Genomic DNA, 23763 nt, shown 5'->3' on the forward strand with positions numbered 1-23763 from the left:
TTATTTTGTAAAGATATTCCATAAGGATATTTTAAAAAGGAACGTATATAAGATTTCACATGCAATATAGAGATGCAAGTTCTGATTTTTAGAATGAAGGATCTAGGTAAACTCTATTTAACATGGCTTTTGATTGTTTAGTAAACCTATGAAACAATATTTGTTTGTTTGCTTAATTTATTTGCCAGCTATCTTGCTATGGGGCTACTCTCAGTGGTTTACAATAATAAAAAGGAAGAAAATGAAAGGCATGTAAACTGTACACAATGAGAATATATCAATATGATATCCAAAAAGATGGACAGGTGGAGAGCAGAGCAAGTGGGGGGGGGGAATCTGCCATCAATCCAACAGTCACCTGCAGCATGGACCTTCCCCATTTGGTCCCAGCTCTGTAGCGGACAAAAACGCTCTACGGAGAATCATTAAAACTGCCCAGAATATTATCGGACTCCAGCTACCAGCCCTGGACAACATCTTCGAATCTCGCTGTTTGAGGAAGTTGCATAACATTCTGAGAGACTCTTCCCATCCTGCTTACAATCTTTTTGGACTGTTGCCTTCTGGCAGAAGATACAGAACAATTAAGACTCGGACTACATGTTTTCTGAATAGTTTTTATCCCAGAGTTATCATTGCACGCAACAATGAACTAAAGGGCCACCATCAGTTGGACAGTATTACTTGGTCTGTTGTGTGGATGTTTGGGTGGTTTAGGGGTGGGGAATTTTGGTGGGTGGGAGTGTGTTTGGGGATTATGTGTGTTGGACCTGGTCTTTGGGTGTTAAGTGAATTTCGTTGTATGACAATAAAGTTTATTTATTTATTTACCATCTGGGTCCGAGGGAGACCACTGTGCCTCAGATAGCCGGATGTGAGTCCCTCCTTGTGAGGTGGGTCATGGGGTTCAGATGGGCTTGTTGCTTATGTACCTGGCTCCCTGCCACGTGGCAACAGCCCTACCTGAGCTACTCGACGTGATAGCCACGGTGGCAGTAGATACACCCAGGCTTTTAGTCATGGGTGATTTCAACTTGCCATCCGTTGGTGAAACGTCTGAGGTGGCTCGGGAGTTCATGGCTTCCATAACGGCCATGGACCTGACCCAGTTAGTTCATGGCATTACTCACAGGGGAGGTCACACTCTGGACCTGATTTTTGTCTCTGGCCAGTGGTTGAGTGGTCTTGTTATTGGGGATATAGACATGGAACCCTTGTCATGGACAGACCACTCACTCCTTTGCCTGGATCTTCGAACCGCTGCCCCCCGCCGCAGGGAGGCGGATCCAACTAGATGGATCCGCCCCAGGCGCCTGATGGATCCTGAGAGGTTCCAGATGGAGCTTGGGCCATTTCCTGAGGATCTAGCACATGACTCGGCCGAGGATCTGGTAGCCGCCTGGGATCAGGCGGCTGGTGGGGCCTTGGACTGAGTCGTGCCTTTGCAGCCTCTGACCCGGTGCCGATCCCGAGCGGCTCCTTGGTTCACTGAGGAGCTGAGGGAAATGAAGCGCCAGAAAAGACGCCTGGACAGTGGTTGGAGGGCCAGTCTCGCTGAATCTGATCAAACACTGGTAAGGTCGCATATTAAGGCCTACCTAGTGGCGATAAAGACGGCAAAGTTTAATTACTTTTCCGCCTCTATTGCATCATCAGGGAATCGTCCGGCTGCCCTGTTTAGGGTGACCCATTCCCTGCTCCATCCGGGAGTGCGGGAGGATCCCTTGGAAGGCAGGGCGGAGGATTTTGGACAATACCTATATGACAAAATCGCTCAGATCCGAGGGGGATTTGGACTCTGACTGGGTAGATCAGGGCAGGGTGACGAGGAGTAGTCTTGAAAATGTTATCTGGGAGGAGTTTGACGCTGTGACTCCCGATGATGTGGACAGGATTTTGGGGAGACTTAGTGCGGCCACATGTTTACTGGACCCGTGTCCCTCCTGGTTGGTACTGGCTTCCCGGGAGGTTACACAAGGCTGGCTCCAGGGTGTTATCAACGCTTCGCTGAGTGAGGGCCACTGCCTTGAAAGAGGCGGTGGTGAGGCCTCTCCTCAAGAAGCCGTCCCTGGATCCGGCAATATTGGCCAACTACCGTCCTGTCTCCAACCTTCGCTTCATGGCGAAGGTTGTTGAGAGTGTGGTCGCGCGACAGTTCCCACAATTACTGGAGGAAACATCTTATCTAGATCCGTTCCAGTCGGGTTTCAGGTCTGGGCACAGCACGGAAACGGCATTGGTCGCGTTGGTTGATGATCTCTGGAGGGCTCGGGACAGGGGTTGCTCCTCTGTTCTGGTCCTGTTAGATCTCTCAGCGGCTTTTGATACCATCGACCATGGTATCATGCTGCACCGGCTGGAAGAGTTGGGGGTGGGAGGCACCGTGTTGCGGTGGTTCTCCTCCTTTCTCTCCGACCGGTCGCAGTTTGTGTTGGCAGGGGGGCAGAGGTCGACCTCGAGGCCTCTCGTCTGTGGAGTGCCGCAGGGATCGGTCCTCTCGCCCCTTCTGTTCAACATTTATGTGAAGCCGCTGGGCGAGATCATCCGTGGCTTCGGGGTGAGATACCACCAGTACGCTGATGACACCCAGCTGTACATCTCCACCCCAGGCCACCCCAATGATGCCCTTGAAGTGATGTCCCAGTGCCTGGAGGCTGTGCGGATCTGGATGGGAAGGAACAGGCTCAAGCTCAACCCTTCCAAGACTGAGTGGCTGTGGCTCCCGGCATCCTGATATAGTCAGTTGACTCCATCACTGACTATTGGGGGCGAGTCTTTGGCCCCCACAGAAAGGGCTCGCAATCTGGGAGTCCTCCTGGATATGCAGCTGTCCTTGGAGGAACATCTGACAGCTGTAACCAGGGGGACCTTTTGTCAGGTTCGCCTGATTCGCCAGTTGCGGCCCTTTCTTGATCGGGATTCCCTGTCACAGTCACTTATGCCCTCGTCACCTCTCGCCTTGACTACTGCAACACTCTCTACATGGGGCTCCCCTTGAAGAGCACCCGGAGGCTCCAACTGGTCCAGAATGCAGCAGCGCGGGTAGTGACAGGAGCAGCATGGCGCTCCCATGTAACACCGCTCCTGCGCGAGCTGCACTGGCTCCCAGTGGTCTTCCGGGTGCGCTTCAAGGTGTTGGTTATCACCTTTAAAGCGCTCCATGGCATCGGGCCTAGCTATCTTCGAGACCGCCTGCTACTGACGACGTCCCATCGTCCCGTGCACTCCCACAGAGAGGGCCTCCTCAGGGTGCCATCAGCCAATCAATGTAGGCTGGTGACCCCCAGGGGGAGGGCCTTCTCTGTGGGGGCACCTACCCTCTGGAATCAGTTGCCCCCAGAGATAAGGAGAATCCAAGACCTTAGTGCCTTCCTCCGTGCCCTTAAAACCCACTTTTTCCAGCAAGCCGGGCTGGCTTAAGAAGAAATTTTAAATGTTTTAATTGGTTTGTATTTTTAATTTTGGGCCAAATTTATATATATTTTAATTGTTTTTTAATATTTGTATTCCATGTTTTTTAATTCTGGCTGTACACCGCCCTGAGTCCTCAGGAAGAAGGGCGGTATATAAATTTAAAAATAAATAAATAAATAAAATAATGAGCAGAACTTTAGGCTCTTGCAAAAGGATAGGAGACTTGTGGTAGATCTTATCTTAGAGGGTAAAATGTATGGGAAACCTGATTTAAATAATCATACCCTTAGTATGAAACAATTTATCTGACAACAAAGTATTTATCTGAGACAGCCAGATACTTTCCAAGAATAGCTTGATAATAAGAAATTTTGTATGTGAAATACGTTAAGCTCTTAGAGAAACTATTGCATAAATGCAGATTGCTTTTGTTATTGTAACCAATAAGGATGCCATTCAAATTTTCTCCAGTAGATGGAAATGGATGCTTTCGCATACAAAACATGGAACTCAATGTTGCATGCAAAAAATTCAATTAAATAATAAGAATGTCATCAATCCACTTAGCAGTTATCTACCAGGGTATTTTACAACAAAGAGTGAATAGAGATGGTATCCCTGGGGGAAAGGGGGAGCTTGATCCTTTTTTTGTTTTTAGACTAAATTCATGAAAATCATTTAGACTTAGTCAGGATTACCTTAAATTCTACAAATAGTGTACTAAATTAATATAGTATACTTTTTATACTAAAATATATATTAAATCTGTGTACAATATTGTTTCATTTAATTTTACATTTGCATTTACATTTTATATACTAAAGTCTCCTCTATAATGGATTTTGGGTGCATGTTTTCATATAATTAGAAAAAAAATGAAGAGTTGCTTGACCATGAGATAAGTGGAATATAAATTATATATATATATTAATCAGCACCTCAAATTATGGGTACTGATTAACTAAATTTGTAAACTCAGGACCAAGTCCAGGGTGTTTAAAAGGTTCTTTGCTCTGGCCAATAGGGAGAAACAGCAGTCACTTTTTAAAAATAGGTGATAGTTGATAAAGATGCACAAGAATATATCAAAAAAGGCATTCAAATATTGCTGAAATAGGGAGGTCCAATGCAAAAATTTGTATAGGAAGAAGATAGCAAATTTCTCTCAAGCTATAATTGCTAGGCTCTTCACAAATATTCTGCCACACAAATGCCAGTCTTTACAGTTCCTCTATGTGAACATGTAAACACTGAATAAATGAATATTCAAGTGCATTTTGTAGAACATATAGCATAAATATTTAAATTCAGTTGATGTCAGCTGGAAAAAAAATCATTAGTTTGCATCAATTGTTTTTGACTATAATAAAGTCCAGTTAAAACAGGGTCTGAAATTTTATACAATCCAGGACAGATTTAGTTTTTGAGTGGAATGCACAGGATAAAGAATAAGGATAAAGAAATGTGTCCTCCCCACATATTAAAACAATATCCTTCTAATTCATTAAGAATTACCTTTCAGTATCAGCTTTTGGAAGTGTTCTGAGGTCTACAGGTTGTCTAATCCTAAAACAAAATTATCCCTAATAATAATTGGGGAGTTATGGTAGAATTTCATGTGTAAAGATATATTGGTTTTTGATTTTGTATTCATAAATCTCAAGTAACAAATGTGCTTGTTCCACTGAAACAGATCAAGACACCGTATTAGGCCTTGCAGCATTTTTCATAAATTGGCATATTTACCGTCTTGATAATTTATAATAATTTATTCATCATTTATTTGCTTAACATGTAAGTTTTACTACCAGAATGTTTTTAGCTATAATGTAACAACCTCAAACTTTAAAGATGAATGCTAATAGCTGAATTCACACTTAATGATCAACTATAATATATGGTTATGTGCACACTGGAGTGATCCAATGCAGAGTGCCAGGATTTCAAAATAGCTTTTCTTCTCTATATGCATATGGAGAGCAATAAAAGCTTCCATTTCACTGAAATAGATTGTTTTTTTTAAAAAAATCAGAAGCTACAGTTTAAAATAAACCTAGCTTTCCTAAACAAACCACAAAAACAATGCTAGCACGAAGTAGACTTATTTAGAAACTATTTACAATTAATTTTAAGCCAAAAATCTGGTTTACACATTATGCTAAGCCATGATACAGTGTATCTATTCTGAAAGGGAGGGAGCTTAGTTAATATGGAACACACCATTACCTACCACTATTATGAACATAACCATAATAACTGCTACAATTATACTTATTCCTGATTTATTGCTATTATTGACTGCATTTTTTTCTTTCAGAGAGAAGAAAATTGAAGAGTGGATGCTTACACTGCACAAATTCTTGGTCATACCCTTAAATTTAAATTATGGCTTGCTATTATATGCAAGCCCTGTGCATGTCTCTTCATTTTCTTCCTTTGCAGGTGACAAAATTAATATAGATCAATTATAAATCATTTAGGATAATTTAACAGTAATGAACAGATTTAATTAGTTGCAACTAGAAACCAAAACAAAGCAAACTAAATTGTCCTATGGTTCTCAGACCCCATATTTTTGGAAAATGACAAAAATAAAAGCTGAAAAATAAGGTGAGCTTTGCTTGGCTATTGTATTAGATATTTAATACTGGGTTTCCATTTTAGAAATCTTAAGTAAAAGTAGATACTTTTGGAACCATGTGCTGTAAGAGAGAATCAATCTCTATCACTGATGATACCTAGCCATCATAGGATGTAAACTATTTGCCTTACAATCAAATGTGTCTGAAGTGTCCACAGGAAAATTAGGCAAATATTGAAGGAAGCATCTAAAAAGGGACTTAATATGAACGGCTAGACGAATATGAACAAAATTAATAGGAGCGCTCCTTATAACTTTCCCAAAGAGCCAACATTTTTCTGTCTGTTCCAAAAACTTTTGAATATGTAAAGGATCTAGAATTCAAATGATCCATTCTCCACACATATTTAAATTATTTTCAAAAACGGAGAAAAAAGAAAAATAAGGAGACACTTCTATTTAATTATTCTGGCAGAATTAACATTTTCTTTTACTGAATCCTTAGGCCACAACTGTCTTCAGTAGCGATTAAGAAACTGTTTTCTGTAGAATTCTACAGTGCAACTATTGAAACAATATATAACCACAAATAAAGAAATTGGAAAGATTTCCAAGAAAAATCTTATAAAAAGGTATCCATTCCTAAATCATTTGGTCTCACCTTCTGAATGTTTGTCTACAATACCCTTAACCTCTCTCTCAATATTCATGTTTCTAGGATTCAGTTGCCACCTTTATTCCCTATTGTTTTTCCTCATTGGTATTCAAGAGATGTACCAAAATGATGTTGCTTTAGGCAAGCAATTATATCTCAATCTCCACTAGTGAATCCTAACAATTCTCTTCAATGCTGTTCAGAAAATCAGAACATTGGTATTCCAAATAGAACCCTCAAGCACTACAATTCTCTTTTATTGGTTGAAATGAGCCATGGTACATGCACTTATGTCTGTCTGTCAGTATTTAAAAAAACACAGAATTTCTACTTTGTACTTTCATGTACAAAGACATTTGAAACTAAATCAACATACTGAATAAAATAGGTGTAGGAAAAGCTGTTATTTTTAATTCCTGTCAACTATTACCAGTTTAAAATGCAGCAAGATAAGGAATGTTTTCTTATCTCTTTCAAAATAGTACTTTTTTCTATGGGTTTTCTGTATGAAATTTGGGAAATTTCATTCTACTCCTATAGTATAATAAATTTTGACTGTAACGTTTCTAGCTATGATTTGCATATTTAATTCATTTTATATGGTTATTATTCATGTTTCACAAAACATTTTAACTAAAAGAACAAAAAAGCTATTTTGACATTTAAAAATGTGTATCTTAACACCTATGTCTGATGCATTGGACTAGTTTAATAATAATATTAACAATATATTTGCTACTTCTAAATTGCCTGAAAACTAATAATGTAATATTTAGTAATTAAACAAGTAACTGATATATTATTATTCTAATAATAATAGAATTCTAACTGCGATTAGAATTCTGGGAACCAGAGGTAGTCCTTGAGTTATGACTGTAATGGAGCCTGCCCATAATGGTTGTTAAGTTATAATGTAAATAATGTTGTAAATATAATATTATTGTTTTTTACGATGGTTTTTTTAACCACCTTTGCAATTGTTAGACAAATGCTGCGGCTGTTAAGCAAACCAATGGTCACTATGGTATGATTTTGACAAAAAAAATGAAGTAATTACTGCTTTTTAAAAACTGTTGTAAAATCTGGTTACACAACCTTAGGACACAGCAAATGGCTATAAATGCAACTGTGTTGCTGAGCTATTTTCTTCTTGTATCTTACTTGCTAATGGTTCTAATGATAGTAGAAATGAGGAAAGATTTCTTTATTGAACACAGGGTTTAGCAGTCATATCAGGCAGTTGACAGTCTCTGAGCAGGCAGGACAGATGTTTGCATCCTTTTAAGCTTCCTTTAATTCCTTCATTCATAATTCCTTCAACTCTTTTTTATGGCAGGAATGGGAACTTTTCCATGAAGAAGAGTCTTCAGCTTCCTTTTCTCATTCTTCCCTTCCTTTCTATTGGTACTTGAATTTTTAATTTCTCAGCATTTTTGCCTTCCAGCCTAGGTAATTCTCCCAAATTAGGCAGAAACCTTTCTACCATTAGCAGATGGTTAACTAATAGTAACTTCATCAAAATGAGAAATAGTTTTATACTATAATTTTGAAAAAAAAATTACTTTTTTGCACAGGTTTACATGCTGCTATTGCTCAGCAATTATTTTGGAAGGCTGGATTTGTCAGAAAAAGTAAATAAAAAGTTCACTCTTCTATACTGAACAATCACACAAAATGTGTTACTTTATTTCTGAAACATGTAAAAATGCATCAAAATACAAAAGTCAAAAAAGGTGCAAAAACTGAGGTATTCCTCAAGCTAACAATTGTCTCTCAAGTCTAATAGAATACATGTATAGTTTACATTGGCTATTTTAATAAGGCAAAAAAGTAGCACAAGTGAGCATCACAAATTCTAATGTTCCCTCTACAAAGTATAACTTTTTATGTGATTTTTCCTTCTAATTTTTGTCACAGGTAGACCTCGCTTACCGACTGCCTTGTTTGGTGGCCATTTGAAGTTATGATCTCATATTTATGACCATGCAGTATCCCCACCATCATGTAATCACCATTCGGCCACTTCACCAACAGGCATTTACAGCCATTGCAGCATCCCATAGTTATTTTATTAGTGCTACACAATGGGCTTGCAACAAACAGAATCAATTGGAGAAAGCAGCAGTGAAATTGGAAGTTAGTTATGTGTTATCTTGCATTGCAACCATGCCTGATTTGTTTAACGACCCATGGCAGAAGTGAGATCATAAACCTACTGCAGTCATGTGATGTTTCACTTAGTGACTGTGAGGTTTAAAAATAGATCTGCCAATCCCAACTGTGGTTACTAAGCAAAGACTACCCTTATATACATTGTATAAATAGTCTCTATGTATACAGAATCATTTCTATACAACAGACTGTTAACACTGGATTTACTGCCAATGAATGTTTACCATTAAATTATCTAGGAAAGTCAAACAATATATTCTGCTCAGTGTAACTGAGAGGAAAATAATCACTGCTGTGTGCTATCAAAAACTGGCACAGAACACAATGGCTATGATAAGCTTTCTGGGAGGGTCAGTCACTGTGGTTTCTGTTAAACGTTGAACCATGATAGTGAGACCAAGAAACTGAGAGGTTATCAAAAACTGCCTTAATTTTAAAATTGCTACGGACTGCCTGAATCAACAATTTTCTTGTGGAAACCGTTACCTTCAAGTCGGAGACTTTATATATCCAAGCTATATCCAATTTAATTTCAAATTAGGCTATCACATTCTCAGAGCTAAACTGAGAAGCAAAGCATATATAAAAGACCTAAGAACAGGCATGGTAGAGCTGTCAATTTTGACTCATTCATTAAAAAAATACGCAAAATTTGGTAAATTCTTATTAAAAAGGAAAGTCATTCTCATTTATTTCTGTCTTGGGAACCTTGGCCTATATTCTGCAGTGTAATCCCAGGTGGAATATTCATTATTTCTTTATTTCATCCCACAGACTTCCACACCTATTTAATCTCTCTCTTGCTTGCTGGCTCTCTTTCTCCCTCAAGGATTCTGTCTTTGGAATACAGCCAGAAATTTCAACATCAAAAAATCAATGAAGGAAAATAAGCCCATCAAAAAAATTGTAGTATGTTGAAGCAGCATCCACACAAAGTAGAATTCATTTCCAGAGTGGAAGCTTAGCGGCCTCACTTCTTCCTGAAATCAGCAACTGGCATATAAGAGCATAGGAGGAATAAGGCCAGTAATGGGGATAGGAAGATTTAAAAAATAATGAATATTTTGGTTACCATGACAACCATGACAGCTCTTTTCTTTGGCAGAATTCCGACAGTAAGTGAACTGCTTCCTCCCCCATCCCCGTCTTTTCCTTCAAGTGAATATCCTTCAGAAACACACATCAATTCTAAATTCCAAAGATGCTTCCTGCCATTTTCTGCTTTTTTTCTAGTGATTTATATATCAATGCCTTAGAATATCGGTTTAATCGGGCATGTTATCATCTCTAAACTAGTTTCAACATTGTTTTGCTTAAGCAAAAGACAAAGGAAAGAAAAAGAAAATTCAAACACATTTTGAAAGATGCATTCTAAGAGAGAATGTTTTAACAAAATCAAACTGTTGCTTAACAGATAGCAATAGTCTTTCCTAAAGAAGAAAGTTTACAAAGATTTAATATTATTAATAACTAATTACCGTAATACTGACAGGGATTTGGTCTTTGAGTGCTTATACTTTGTAACTGAATCCAAATCTGTTTAAATTGTAAATTTAACCTCACAATGATTAGAAAGAAAGATAAATGGTATCATCTCCTGACTACAATAGAATTGTTCATATAGCTACATGCTTAACCAATTCTCATAACACCTTTGGGTATGCTAATTTTACACCAAGCCTTTTATGCAAGTTTTTTGAAAGCCTAAGTTAAAAATTATAGAATGGAAGCACCTTAAAATTTACAAAAGACTTTATCAAACTAATTGTGTTAGTTTTAGGCAATAATTCAAATATTTTTGAATAAAAAGCAGCCTTTGGTGATATTGCAATGGTGAGGAAATGGCAATGTAAAGATCCAAAATGTCAGCCAAACTCACCACATCTCAGTAATAAGAGAAATTCACAATCATTATTTTTTAGCCAGAATAATAAAAAGTAAAGAATTATGAAAGTTACCAGGTTACATAAAATGGGAACGTACCATGTCCCTCTCTAAGGTGGTATGTCAACTAATGAGATATGCCTCCTTTGCTGCTGTCACTGCCCTTTTGAAATGAGTCCCCCCACCACTTCTGTGCAGATGGCTCGACCCTATTAGCCTTTCACAGAGCCATGAAGACTTGACTTTCCTTCTGAGCATTGAGATAATTGAGAATTCCACTGAGAAAATGTCTGTCATGCTCAACTATGTGGATACGTATAATCATGTTTCACTATTTTGATTTCTATTAGTTTTGACTTTGACTTGTGGATGCAACCAAGAGTCATCTGATCAGTTGTGGGGTCTTCAAATTTCTTTAAATAAATGAATTCTGATACTATAATTATTTACCGGTACTGCTTACATTTGTTTTATATTGGAATATAAAATATTTGTTTTGAAGATGTAGATGATTATAATGGAGAAATGTGGCCTTTAGAGAAATCAGACTACTTATTTTCTTGAGGTCTGATAAAATCCAAGCACACGAAGAGTGAATATTGGTCATTTGCTTGTACAAAGAGACAAGTGAAAATTTTATTTCATAGAAAAAAATATTTCACATGCTCTATCTTTGCCCTTTATTATCCTATGTTAAATAATTTCTAATTCATGTTCATCTTTGCTGACTGTAATTTTATCATGTCTTGAAAACATTTCCTCTATTTTCTTTTTATTAGAATGTTCAAGTATTATATAACCATTTATACAACTCTGGAATTATTTCTTTGTTCTGGGTCGTTTCCAGAATTCTAAATAACTCTAACTGTATAAAAAAATCTTCTCAGTAGCTCATAAACAGGCCAGGCAAAGAAAGAAAAAAGCAAAGAAAGGAATGCAGATATTTAAAACTGTCTTCTTTATCTAATCATAGATTTTTTTTCTAATCATTTTTCATACTTTACTTTGGCTGACTAAATAACTAGATACTTTCAGTATCTAGTTAACCCAAAAGTAAAGTTTTACTAAAACAAATGAAACTTACTTCTGGGTAGACCTGTATAAAAATGTATTGCCTATGAATTTGGTACAAGATGGCTGAAAATAGTTTTTTTAAAGCCTAAATACTACTCAGAAATAATCTGCCATACCAGGAATATCTCTCTCTCTTTCTTGACATACTGTACATATTATTCTCACTGAATAAACAAGTCTTACAAACCCTTTCCCTACATTTTTCCATGATCTTTCTGAAGACAAGGGTTCTTCAGAGTGTGCTGCATTAGGCACCAGTGTTTTATGTTTCTGGAAGTAAGGAAAAAGTAGGATAGTTCCTTTTAAAGTCTGATATATGCCTTCAAGCAGCAGCATCCACCATTCCCTTCCACCTTGGCTTTTCCTCAAGGAAAACTTTTTTCAATATTGTTAATTTTGATGCAAGTGTAATGCTAATATCCTCGAATTTGCATGTAAACATTTGGATTTTACTATGATGTTTCAAGTGTTGAGTCTTCTTCACTATCATCAAATTGGGAAGAAGATCTAGGTTTCCATATAAAGCCTGATGTTTATCTTAAAAATTATAAAAAATATAAGTCAACTGAAGAAAATTAGAAGTTTACTGGGGTGAAAATAATAGAACAAAGTTGGCAGTTTTTCTATTCTTACATATAAGTGAAATATGTGCAAAACTGAATAAATTAGTATATATTTTAGAATAGTATTAAACCTCTTGACTGGAGTAACAGTTGAAAGAGGTGGGGTTGGGGGAAGATAAAGATGCTATAACTGCCTAAAGTACTAAGTGCTTTATTCTTCTGCAAAAACAACAAAAGGAAATCACTGTGGTTTCCACAGAGATGTGGGAACACAATGGTTCAGAGATCTCAGCCTGTAGATTAATAATTTAAAAGCAATTTCTTATCATTTTGCATATATTTCTGTTTTGGGCTGTGTGTGTTTGTGTGCCTGTGTATGTGTATATGTGATCAATAGGTACTTTTCTACAACTGGTTATTTTTCTTCACATTCATCAGACAATGATATATTTTAGCTTCAGGCAGTAGGTTAGTGTACTGGTATCAGAAGGGTAGTAATTACTACATACGTCTTGAAATATTATAGATTCTATGAGCTAAACTGTCTTTGTTTATAATAAAAATACATTTGCATTAATCTTAAGAGACGTTTAAAAATGGCACTGACTGTATAAACAGAGCAATTGATTTAATTGGAAACAATTAGAATCAATTTACAGGCATAACAGATTTAAAACTAATTTTATAATTCCTCTTGCATGTATGTTTATGGTACTTGCATTCTTATTTCATATTATGGAACCAAGGATGCTTGTCTTCTCTGTCACAGCTCCTGTCCTCTGGAATAGCACCCACTACATGATAGGTATGGCACCCACTCTCTTAAGATTCCAGAAGGCTTTTTAAGACCTGGCTTTGTTCCTAAGACTAGGATTTGATTGTTCGTGAAGATCCTATTGTGTTCTTCTATTATTGTAGCTGGGTTGTTTTTGGTCCAAGCTCTTATGTTTGAAGTTCTGTTTTTAACTGTTTTAATTTTGATATGTTGTAAGTCACACAAAGTCTTTTGGACTAGGCAAACAATAAATTTAATAAATGAAGTAGATGATGATAATGATATCTTTCCTATAATTCAAATTTTGGCAAACTCCTTTGGAAATAGAAAATGGTCTTTTTATATAAATTGTGGGTGTGTGGGTGTATTAGTGCATGTGCGTGTTTATGCATCATGCACCTGATAGTACTATAGAAAAACTATGCACTAATTTGGAAGATAGGAACTGAAATGATATCATTGCCTAGAATTATAATAAAAATACAGTTGTTTTAATAAGTGAGTACAGAGGATTCACTTATTTCTGCTACTTAGTTCATTAAGTTCCATAGCAGAATGGAAAAAAATAACTAAATTTATTTTACTCAATCTATCCAGTAGAAATTCTTGAAATTTACTATAAATGTCTTAAATAGTTCCCAGTCAATGACTATTTTTCAGCAATACTCTGAAGTTATAATAAAGTTGAACAAGTAGACTTACTACCAGTCTTAGAAGCTGCAATTGTTACAGTATCCCTGTGGTCACATGATCATTATTAGGGGGCTCACAATTATGATGGTCACAGCATCTCGCAATTACTGGATCACCATTTGTGACCTCCACTATCGGCTTCTGAGAAGCAGTCATTGGGAAAGCCAGCAGGGGATCACAAATGGCAATCACATGATGTTTCGCCCAACAACCAAAACTGGAACTGCTGTCATAAGCTGGTGTAGTCATTTAGCCTTGCTTAGCAATGGAGTTCCCAATTCCAACTGCCATTATTAACCAAGGACTACTTGTGACTCATAAATACACACTGTCAACTAGTCTATCAAATCTTGTACTGGATAATGACCCCAGTAAAGTTAAATAAGTAATTCTGAGAAATCTCAAATAAGCTGGCACTTAAAAACAGAGACCCTGAATTTATAAGCAAAGACTCCAAAATTATACCTTTGTGGGTGCTGTAAAGGGCTGCAAATGTCACCATAAAAAATGTGGTGGAGTATTTCCCAGCATTAACCAGATGGGGAAAGGCCCGTTTAGTATCACGGTATCGGCGCAGGCACTGGACAAATCTCAGCCAAGCAGGAATGCACTGAACAACTGCACGCACACCATAAGCATAGGTGTTGCAAATATGAACGCCTATAAAAAAAAACTTTCAAAAGGTAAGAAATCTCTAGGAAAATGATATTGTAAATTACAGATGAACAATTCCAGTTAACATTCAACAATATAAATCAAATACTTTAAAGTGGCCAGGCACACATAACATATGTGTGTTGAGAGATAAGGGAATATTGGAAAATGAAAACTTAGCAAATAAATACAATTCTTTATTTCCATCCCACTCCATCCCCAGTAAAAGAGATAATGAATATCTATATACTATTACTAAAACTCTCCTTGACATGACCTTTAACTAAGTGAAAGAGAGCATCATAAATTAACAATTTTTTAACCAAAATACCTCAAATGGGCTAATTTACAGAATGTGTCCAAAATTCAGGATCCATTACTCCCAAGGGAATGAAATATGGGAAAGTTAGGCTGCTCAAGGTTGTTTCAGTGATATTGGCTGTTGCTGCACTGCCGGACTGCTATACTGAGGTCACATAATTTTCATTTCCAATGTTTTGTGACAATTTTCTAGCTAATCTCAAAATCCCCCATTCCCTCCCTCATTGAGGAGCAGAAGAGGGAAGGAAAGAGGAGGGAAGAATTCTGATGAATTCTGAAGAAGATTCCCATAAGAAAACTCAATGGGGAAGCTGGCAGGAACTCAGAAGTCACTCCTGCTCCCAGTACTTTTTTGCCAGCCCTGGGTCATTCTGTTTCTCCATTTAGGTAAGGAAATATCTCTCAAACAATGACCCAAAGGGGAAGGGGTTGTCTAGTGTATAATGAATGTGACTGTATTGTTGCATTGAATAAATAAAGCTCAAATTTGTCTCAAACACACAGTACACACCAATTTATATGGCAGTTACCAAATCTCTTCTCACTGACATACCTGGATCTTCCAGCAATGCATCTTTAGCTTTCCACTGGAGCTCAAAACTATAGAAACAGATCATGTATTCAAGGTCCATAAGTATTACAGCCAGACTATTAAGCTGGTCAGCGAGCCAAAAATCTGCAAAACCCACCTTATGGAAGGGGGCAGTGAATACCCGAAACTACAAAAAAAAAAAAAAAAAAGATTCAAATATAACATTGTAAAACTCAGACACCGAAAGTTGAACATTTTCTCTTAAATGGTAAAATTGCATTACAGAAATTATTCTATTAATTTTACAAGGCAGATGTAGAAACTAAAGGACTTCTCAGTGCAATTCTATGTAAATAGCATCAGTGGTGGATTGTTACTGGTTCGCCCCGAACCAGTAGCGGCAGCAGTGTGAGGCTCTGCCCACCCTCCTGGACGTCTCTGTGCATGCGCAGAAGTGTCGAGCGCCCGCGCGCAAACCAGTAGCAAACAAAATTGAAACCCACTACTGAATAGCATGTCTAATTATTATAAGCTCATTTTGTCCTAATGCACAGAATGCAACAATCCAATGTCCTAGTTGTTTTGAACTTAAAACTCCCACTAGTTTAGTATGTATGACCACAGATAGTGGACTGAGGGAGGTGATGTATTTAACTTTTAAAGTGCTTTGATCACTTTCACTATTTACTAATTTTTTTAAAAAATAGAAAGTTTGCAGATAATATTGGACTAGGAATTTGTATTTAAATCTTGTTTTACATTTATTATAATAGGCATTCAAATTAAAACTGTATTATAATTGAGAGTTTTGTAATTAATTTCAATAGGGAAACGGTTTAGTAATACTACAGCATTAGTTGACATTAACAATTTTATAGAGTTCTTTTTAAGTTGCATATCTCCAAGCATCAAGTTTAGGAAAACTATTTAGTACTAAAGAAGACAGCGGTGGAAATGTTTTTGCACACTATTGCAACCATAGTGGAAGAAATAGTAAAAACAGATGCTTTTCCATCTCAGTCCATTCTGCCTTCAGCTATGTGTTTCTCAAACTAGGCCATTTCATGCTCCATTTATCTTAGATTATAGTTCTTCCTGCATGGTTAGTTAGAACATCAGCATCCAAATGCTAAAATGGCAACACCAAGATCTATACAATACAAACAAGCAGAGGATAGAGGATCATTTATTGGATTTTTATCCCACGTCTTACTTTGTAAGCAACTCAAGATAGCAAAAATACATTATTTCCTTCTCCTCCTATTTTCTCCACAACAACAACTCTGTGAGGTGAGTTGGACTGACAGAGAGTGACTGGCCCAAAGTTATCCAACCAGCTTTCATGCCTGAAATGGGATTTGCTGCTGATATTTTAGATACCTCATATATCTTTTAGATTCCTCCAGTCATAAACTAGACACATTTTGCCAAAATATAATTACAATGAATTTTATTCAGAAATTCTGGCATTTGTGCTATTTGGTAACAATCATTCTTTTCAAAGTATATACAGGTTTAACCTATGGAAATCTTATAGAAATAACAGGGAGTTGATTTACATATAAACCACATGAAATGAGGCAACAACAGCTTAAAACAGCCTAATGTTTGGAAAATATACATTTTTCTAGGAATCCAGAACCTTAGCTAGTTGAATCAAATTCAGAATGAAAAGGAACAGAATATTCATGATGAATGATCAAACATTGTAGTCATTCAGTCTGTACATTTATATACAAATTAAGCTACATTGTACACCATTTTGAATTTTATAATCGTAAATAACAACTGATTTCATAATTCTCCTTATTCAATCGTCTCTCCTTCTGCCTCTTATATATGGGTTTTCCTGAGCTACCAGTTGCATCAAATTTCAGTTCCCCACTGATTTCAAATCAGCTAATCTCAGTATGAATGTTATTTAACAATGTTATGAATATTAAGCTAGAGTTCAGTTATTCATTCTAGAATTCTGCTCTTTAAGGAGCTGAGTCAAACTCTACAAGAGAATGAGTGAGCAAACAGCACTCTCAATGTTGGAAATATAGGATACAGTAGAATGGAATGATACTTGCAGCAGCAATGAGAAGTCATATTCTAATACAGATGTTTATATTTTGGATATAAGAACAAAATACAATGGTTACATTTTTATGATCAAGACACAATTATTCAAAGAGTAACACTGACAATGAGATGGTTATGAAATGCCAGTGTACATTGTAATCACTTACACTAAAAAGTGTAGAATGTAAAGTAGAAGAATTCATAGTACATCTGACCCGTTGTTATCCAAAATGATACTTATTTCAGCAATGGAGATGGAACTACTATATTCCAAAAATAATGTAATGATTTTGCTATCAAACACATAGTTGTGGGACTTCAGTCACAAATTTTCTAACTTTGTCAACTTAGCGTTTGCTGTTCATTATAAGGATATCACTGACTAAATTTAATGTACAAATTACCTATGGATAAGCAATGGAACTAGCCCATTTAACTAAATCTAAGAATATTTAATTATAATATTTTTGATGGGAAGGGTGGTGAGATTGTCAGTTGCTGATGGATTTTTGCTAATCTTGACTTACCAAGAGTTTAAGCAGCCAAAATCGAGACTTGTAGTAAAAGGTTTTTGTGGGATTGATAAGGAACAGCAGCATAAATCCATACAAGATAAGTGGGTTTGCCTGCATAGGAAATCCAGTGCTATCGCCATATATGCATGCCAGCAGACTCAGACACCAAAGCATTCCAAGGAATCCAGCAATCTAGAAAAATTACATTCTTTAAAAATGCAAATTTAGCAGTTATGTGCAAATAAGGCAGGACACAATATATATCAGGAATATATTACTTCAGTATTACATTACTTATTAATTTATTTCAGCTCCAACTCAAATTCTAAGTTTAAGTTTTAAACTCATATCATTCAGGAACAAAGTATATTTATTTATTAAATGTATATGTCACCCATCTCACTTCTCACTGTAGCCACCTATCATTCCTTTTTTAAAAAAACTTAAAAATATTTTTATTTATACATCCACTCAAATACTTTTCCTTATAAACTTTCTACAGGGAGTGTGTTCTTTAAGCAATTTTTACATTTGTTTAATATGTAATTCCAAAGAAAAAGTTTCTGTGATGGTTGTGTTCTGTGTACTTTGTGTGTTTAGAGCTCAACACATAACATAACGCAAAAGGTCACATGCAGTCCATATGAGATTCCAATATGACATTTAGAGTTTTCAGATGTTGGCCACCCTTTTGAGGCTGAAGTCAGGGTATCTGTAGAAAGGAGTGACTGGAGGTTTAGGTTACTGCAATTGGCATCTGTCAGTTTTTCAGTGTTGTCCTCCCAATTAATATGTAATCTTGTGACTCTGGGTTTATATGCCAAAATATTCCTCTGGAGCTTAGAAAAGTCTGGCTTTATTCGAGGGTTTTCCCTCAATTCTGTTTCAGTATATTCATTGTTTACATAATACTCAACTCTGATAAAGTCTTGACCTCTGTAAGTACAGGTTATTAAGACAACCGTTACACCTACAGCATCTGCATCAGGAATAAATCCTGGATTAGAAGCATCTGCCTGAAATACAAACATGTGTCTTCCTGCAGGAACAGGGCCTACTAAAACTGAATCTAAAACTTGATCGTATTCCTCACTTTCTGCTGAGCCCACATAAATGATTTTCCATTCCAAATCTTCGGAGAGGTCCTCTTTGGACTCAAAGGTGATTTCAAACTGGAAGGGATTGTAGAAAGGCGAAGGGTTGTCCAGCACCACAACGTTGTTCATCTGAACCTTTGCCATATTGGGAGGGGAAAGGGGGGGAGGAAGCGCGGGGAAGAGAACCCGCAAACAATAGTCAGAGTGTGTTCCTCCTGCCGCCTGAGAAAGTGCCACCACCTATCTTATTCCTAAATCAACTCTATAAGTGGTTCTTGACTTATGATTGATCTCTTAGTGACCATTCAAAGTTACAGCAGATGTCTCCAGAGCTAGTTACAAGATGGTTTTGAAATTCCAATGGTGCCATCCAAAGCCACAGTTCAATTATCACATTTTGGGCACTTGGCAACTGGTCCACATTTATGGCCCTTTGCAGTATACCACAATTTTCAGCATTTTTTGCCACAAACTGGCATTTACTTCTGGTTTCTGGCAAAAAATGCCCATTGGCTAAAATGGGTTCATTTAACAACCACAGTGTTCTCTTAATGGCCACTACAAAAAAGGTTGTAAAATTGGGCAGTCCCGTGGCAACTCACTTAACAACTGCCATGATTTACTACCATAATTTCAGGCTCAAATACAGTGGTAAATTGAGGATTACATGTGTATGAAAAATGACTTTCATCCATTGATACTAACACAACACTTTGAATAACAATTCTCTTCCATTTAAATTTCAGTAGATGAGTGCAGGATGTTTTAGATTATAGTAATAAGTATATCTATAGAATGCCCTTTCAAGAAAGTATTAGCTCATTTCACTTCTGCTGATATAAAGACCTTTTTAAAAAAGAATTTTAATGGGAATCCATTAAAATATTTAATATTTTCAAAACAGAAAGGGAGGACAGTAATAACATTTCTATTATTATACTGTAAGCCATCCAAAGTCATTGGATACAATATGGCCAGCAAATAAATTTTACATATAAATAAATAAACAATTTTCAGTCATAGCCAATATTTAAATTATAGCATCATTTAACACAAAAACTTGTATGGGTAGAATTCTGTGGTCAGATGCTGAATTACCTAGTCAGTATGGCCAGTGATGTGAGATGCTTCCATTTTAAAGAAAAACCTTAGAAAAAAACTTCCCAATAATTAAAACAATATACGCATTTAGCTAGAATCTGTGCAATTGAATTTATGAGGTTCTGCTTTTCAAAATAAGTACAGGAGCATGTAAAACTCCTTGAACTATAGAACTTACCTCAAAAAGATGCTGATGGGATAAATTACTGCGGGGATTGAGCTCAAAGATGAGAACATGATTCACTCCAGCTTGCCTCCAGCCATATGTGTTAATGCCAAGGAGAAAAAGGAATTCTATCAGAAGAAAGCCCCCTCGATAGATTCTTATCAGTGGCCACACATTTGATCCTTTCATTTTAAACACACCTATCAAGTAAAAGATGCAAATCAATCATATACAAAACGAACAACCTAGGAGAGATAACTAAGCAACTATTTCTTTATAATAAAGGACATATTATTTTCTTTGTATTTAAAATTCTGCAATAAATGACATTTAAAAGGCACACTTGCTTAATTTCAGCAGTTATGTTCCCTTAATGATGAGGACAGAGAGTCAGCTGACTCTCCATATTTGCTGAACTACATTTCCCAGCAGGCTGGCCGAACCTGTGAAACTGTGATGAATGCTGGGAATTATATTTCAGTAATATGTAGAAAGTTTCAGCAGGTAGCAACACTTGGCTGATCTTATCTTGAATTTAGAAGGTAAACAGGAGCAGGCCTTGGTGCTATGATAGGAAATCAACAGGGAACACCAGGGTAACAGTAGTAGCAAACCATTTCCATATTGTTGGAAGAAATTAGCATAGTTGTGTCAAAAAGTTGTGATTGTGCTTGAAGTCCTCTTTATCTTGTGATGCACCTTTACCTCAGTGTACATAGAGCAAGTTTCATTACCCTGATAGAAACTTGAAGGTGACTCAGACATGACTCTTCCGTTTTCATTTTACTACAATATATACAGTAGTTCTAGCTGCCATGCATAAACAAAATGCTTTATATGGCCATTTCAATGCAACTGCCAGCATCAGCACAAGGATATAAACGTTCTTTCCCTTTGATGTTCCCTAGCAGTTGATACTGAGAAGCATGTAACCTTTGAAGACAGACATTCCATACAACCCGCATCATTAGTTGCTACAGATATAGTCTATTTACTTTTATAGCCAACCAAGATAATTCCTATTACTATCATATGGCAGTAAATCGAAGCTTGTTTATTTATATTCCACCTTTATTATTTTTATAAATAACTCAAGGCAGCAAACATATCTAATACTCATTCCTCCTCCTATTTTCTTCACAACAACAAACCTGTGAGGTAGATTCGGCTGAGAGTGAGTGACTGGCCCATCATCCAGCTGACTTTCGTGCCTAAAGTGGGACTACAATTCACAGTCTCCCAGTTTCTAATCTCATGCCTTAACCAGTAAACCAAATTGGCTCTCAATATGCATTTCTACCTAATAATCTGTTTTTCTTTGATGACCTCAAGTTGTGACATTATGAGAGAGAAAACTGCTTGCTCCCTTTCTTTATATCATTTATGTATTGACTTATTTATCACCACATCCCATATGGACTTATTGCCATCAATAACAACAGCAACTACATTATTTAAAAATAATACACAAAATGCTCCTAATTTATTTAGTTAACATATCAATAATTTAATTACAAAACTATACCATACAAAGTGATTTAGTGATTGATTGAAGTTTTTTTAGCTGGATGATACTACTAGGTGAAGCATGTGCTTAAAGTAAAGCAAATGCAACAATGCAGGAGGGACAATGTGAATTTATTGGGACAAAAAAGGGTTAAAGAGAGCATGATCTCAGAAAAATCTAAGAATTTTTTTAAAAAATGTTTTTCAAAGAACAAGCTTAGCAAGTAAACTAAGGCAAAATATTTGGAATAATAGTTAAAAATGCTATTCTGGCAAGAGAATATTCTGCTTTTGTCAGCTGGCAGTGACTATGCATCTTATAGTTCCTGGAAATATCTGAAATAAAGATATAATAAATAACTTGATAATTGCCCTAAAATTATCTTGGCAATTTTGGACAATTTCCAGGAAATCATGTGACAACGTGCAGCATATTATGTTCGCTCTAATTCCTATCACTAACAGCCATTGTGGCCCATAGCAAGGAGTTGTGTTAGTCAAACATCTACAGGATACCAGGAGTTTAATTCTTAAAACTTTGCTTATAACTGCAACACACATCTTGCCAGAAATAGTATTCTATATCTTAGATATGATTAAAAAAAGGATAGTAGAGTATGCCTAATAAAGCTACTCTTCGAGCTTTGTTTTTTTAATTTATTTAAACTCTAATTATTCTAGTCAGGGGTATCAAACTCATGGCCCGTGGGCTGCATGCGTCATGTGCTGGCCATGCCCACCCCCATTTTAGCAAAGGGGGAAAAGTCGCAATATATCACGTGACAACGTGATGCTGCAAGTTTGACACCCCTGTTCTAGATTCATTTAAGCTATTTTATTTTCCTTTTCTATCTTATCTATTCTTTGCAATAGAGCTTATCAAAAATTTACTTTTAAACAAGCACTCACATGATTGCTATCTACAATAAATAGTAAGAACCCCAGAGATTTTGTTCAGAACTAAATCATGTAAGACAACTTCCCATATTTCCTTATTTGGTTTCCAAGAGGAAGTAGAAGAAATTCTTCTGCTATTTCTCTTTATAAGCTTTTATTTCTCCATGAGCCCCTGAAAAACAGTCTTTATACACTTCTCAGTTTTTAAAAAAGCAGGTATAAGTGAGAAGATTGCTAAACAGCTGAATTAATTAGTGCATTGTAGATTTCTCATGACTGGCATAAGCTATCCCCTTGAACCATTTAATACTACTTCAGTCAGAAAATTTTAAACAGTAGTAAAAAGAAATTGAACTTCTGTATATCTACATTGCCAACTACATTGCCAACTAAATTAAGACTCCATAAATGACAGATAAATGAACATAATTCCAGCCTTGGAAAGGTAAGGAATATTTAGCAGCATGGGTACTATATGTATGGTGATGATTATAAATTAGAAAAAACAAAAGAACTGAGAACATTTCAAATTCTCTTCTACTGACTCTCTTTCAGCTTTTCAAATACAGTGGCAGACATAATTAGCAATTTGACAGTAGGAATACACTATCTTCTTTCAATTCTGCCAAAATATGGAAGGTAATCTCATGATAGAAAAATAAATCAAGAGGCTAAAAAAGGCAAAGTGTAAAATAGATAATTTCAAATATTTTTAAATATGAGTGCCAAGTTGTGGCACAGACAAAATTTTTATATATCTTATGTGATTATGATTTAGAACAGATCAAAAAATCAAAAGGAAAGCATTCTGTCCCAAATCCTACATGGTGGCATCAAAATCTAATGCCAGATACAAATATTCTTAAAATGAATGGGAACAATGACCACACACACAAGAAATGGGAAACAAATGGGAAATTTTCCAAAGATATATAACATAGTCACATTTAATTTCAAAATGGGAACAAGATCCCTATGAGATTAATAATAAAACAGTCAAATCTAAATACTTGGTATTAATTTGAAACTGCTAGAATGCATATCATTGTAAAGGGGGGAGAATCAGTCCCAGAGGATGCCAGCATACTTAATAAGC

At 36.4% G+C, this 23763-nt stretch overlaps 1 protein-coding gene and 1 pseudogene across 1 annotated transcript in view; both read right to left on the reverse strand.

Moving 5' to 3' along the window:
• Positions 1–23763, reverse strand: part of XPR1 (xenotropic and polytropic retrovirus receptor 1) — a 119170-nt gene that overhangs the window by 23852 nt on the left and 71555 nt on the right. The window contains exons 8-11 of the mRNA XM_034409682.3: positions 20277–20464; positions 17913–18092; positions 15340–15505; positions 14277–14471 (exon numbers count right to left, since the gene is read on the reverse strand). Of these exons, the coding sequence (XP_034265573.1) occupies positions 14277–14471; positions 15340–15505; positions 17913–18092; positions 20277–20464 (729 nt within the window). The remainder of the gene's footprint in view (positions 1–14276; positions 14472–15339; positions 15506–17912; positions 18093–20276; positions 20465–23763) is intronic.
• On the reverse strand, positions 18478–19146 carry LOC117661143 (histone chaperone ASF1 pseudogene; annotated as a pseudogene).

This window comes from Pantherophis guttatus, chromosome 3 (genome assembly GCF_059756535.1).
Source record: "Pantherophis guttatus breed Tessera chromosome 3, ASM5975653v1, whole genome shotgun sequence".
NCBI classification, from domain to species: Eukaryota; Metazoa; Chordata; class Lepidosauria; order Squamata; family Colubridae; genus Pantherophis; species Pantherophis guttatus.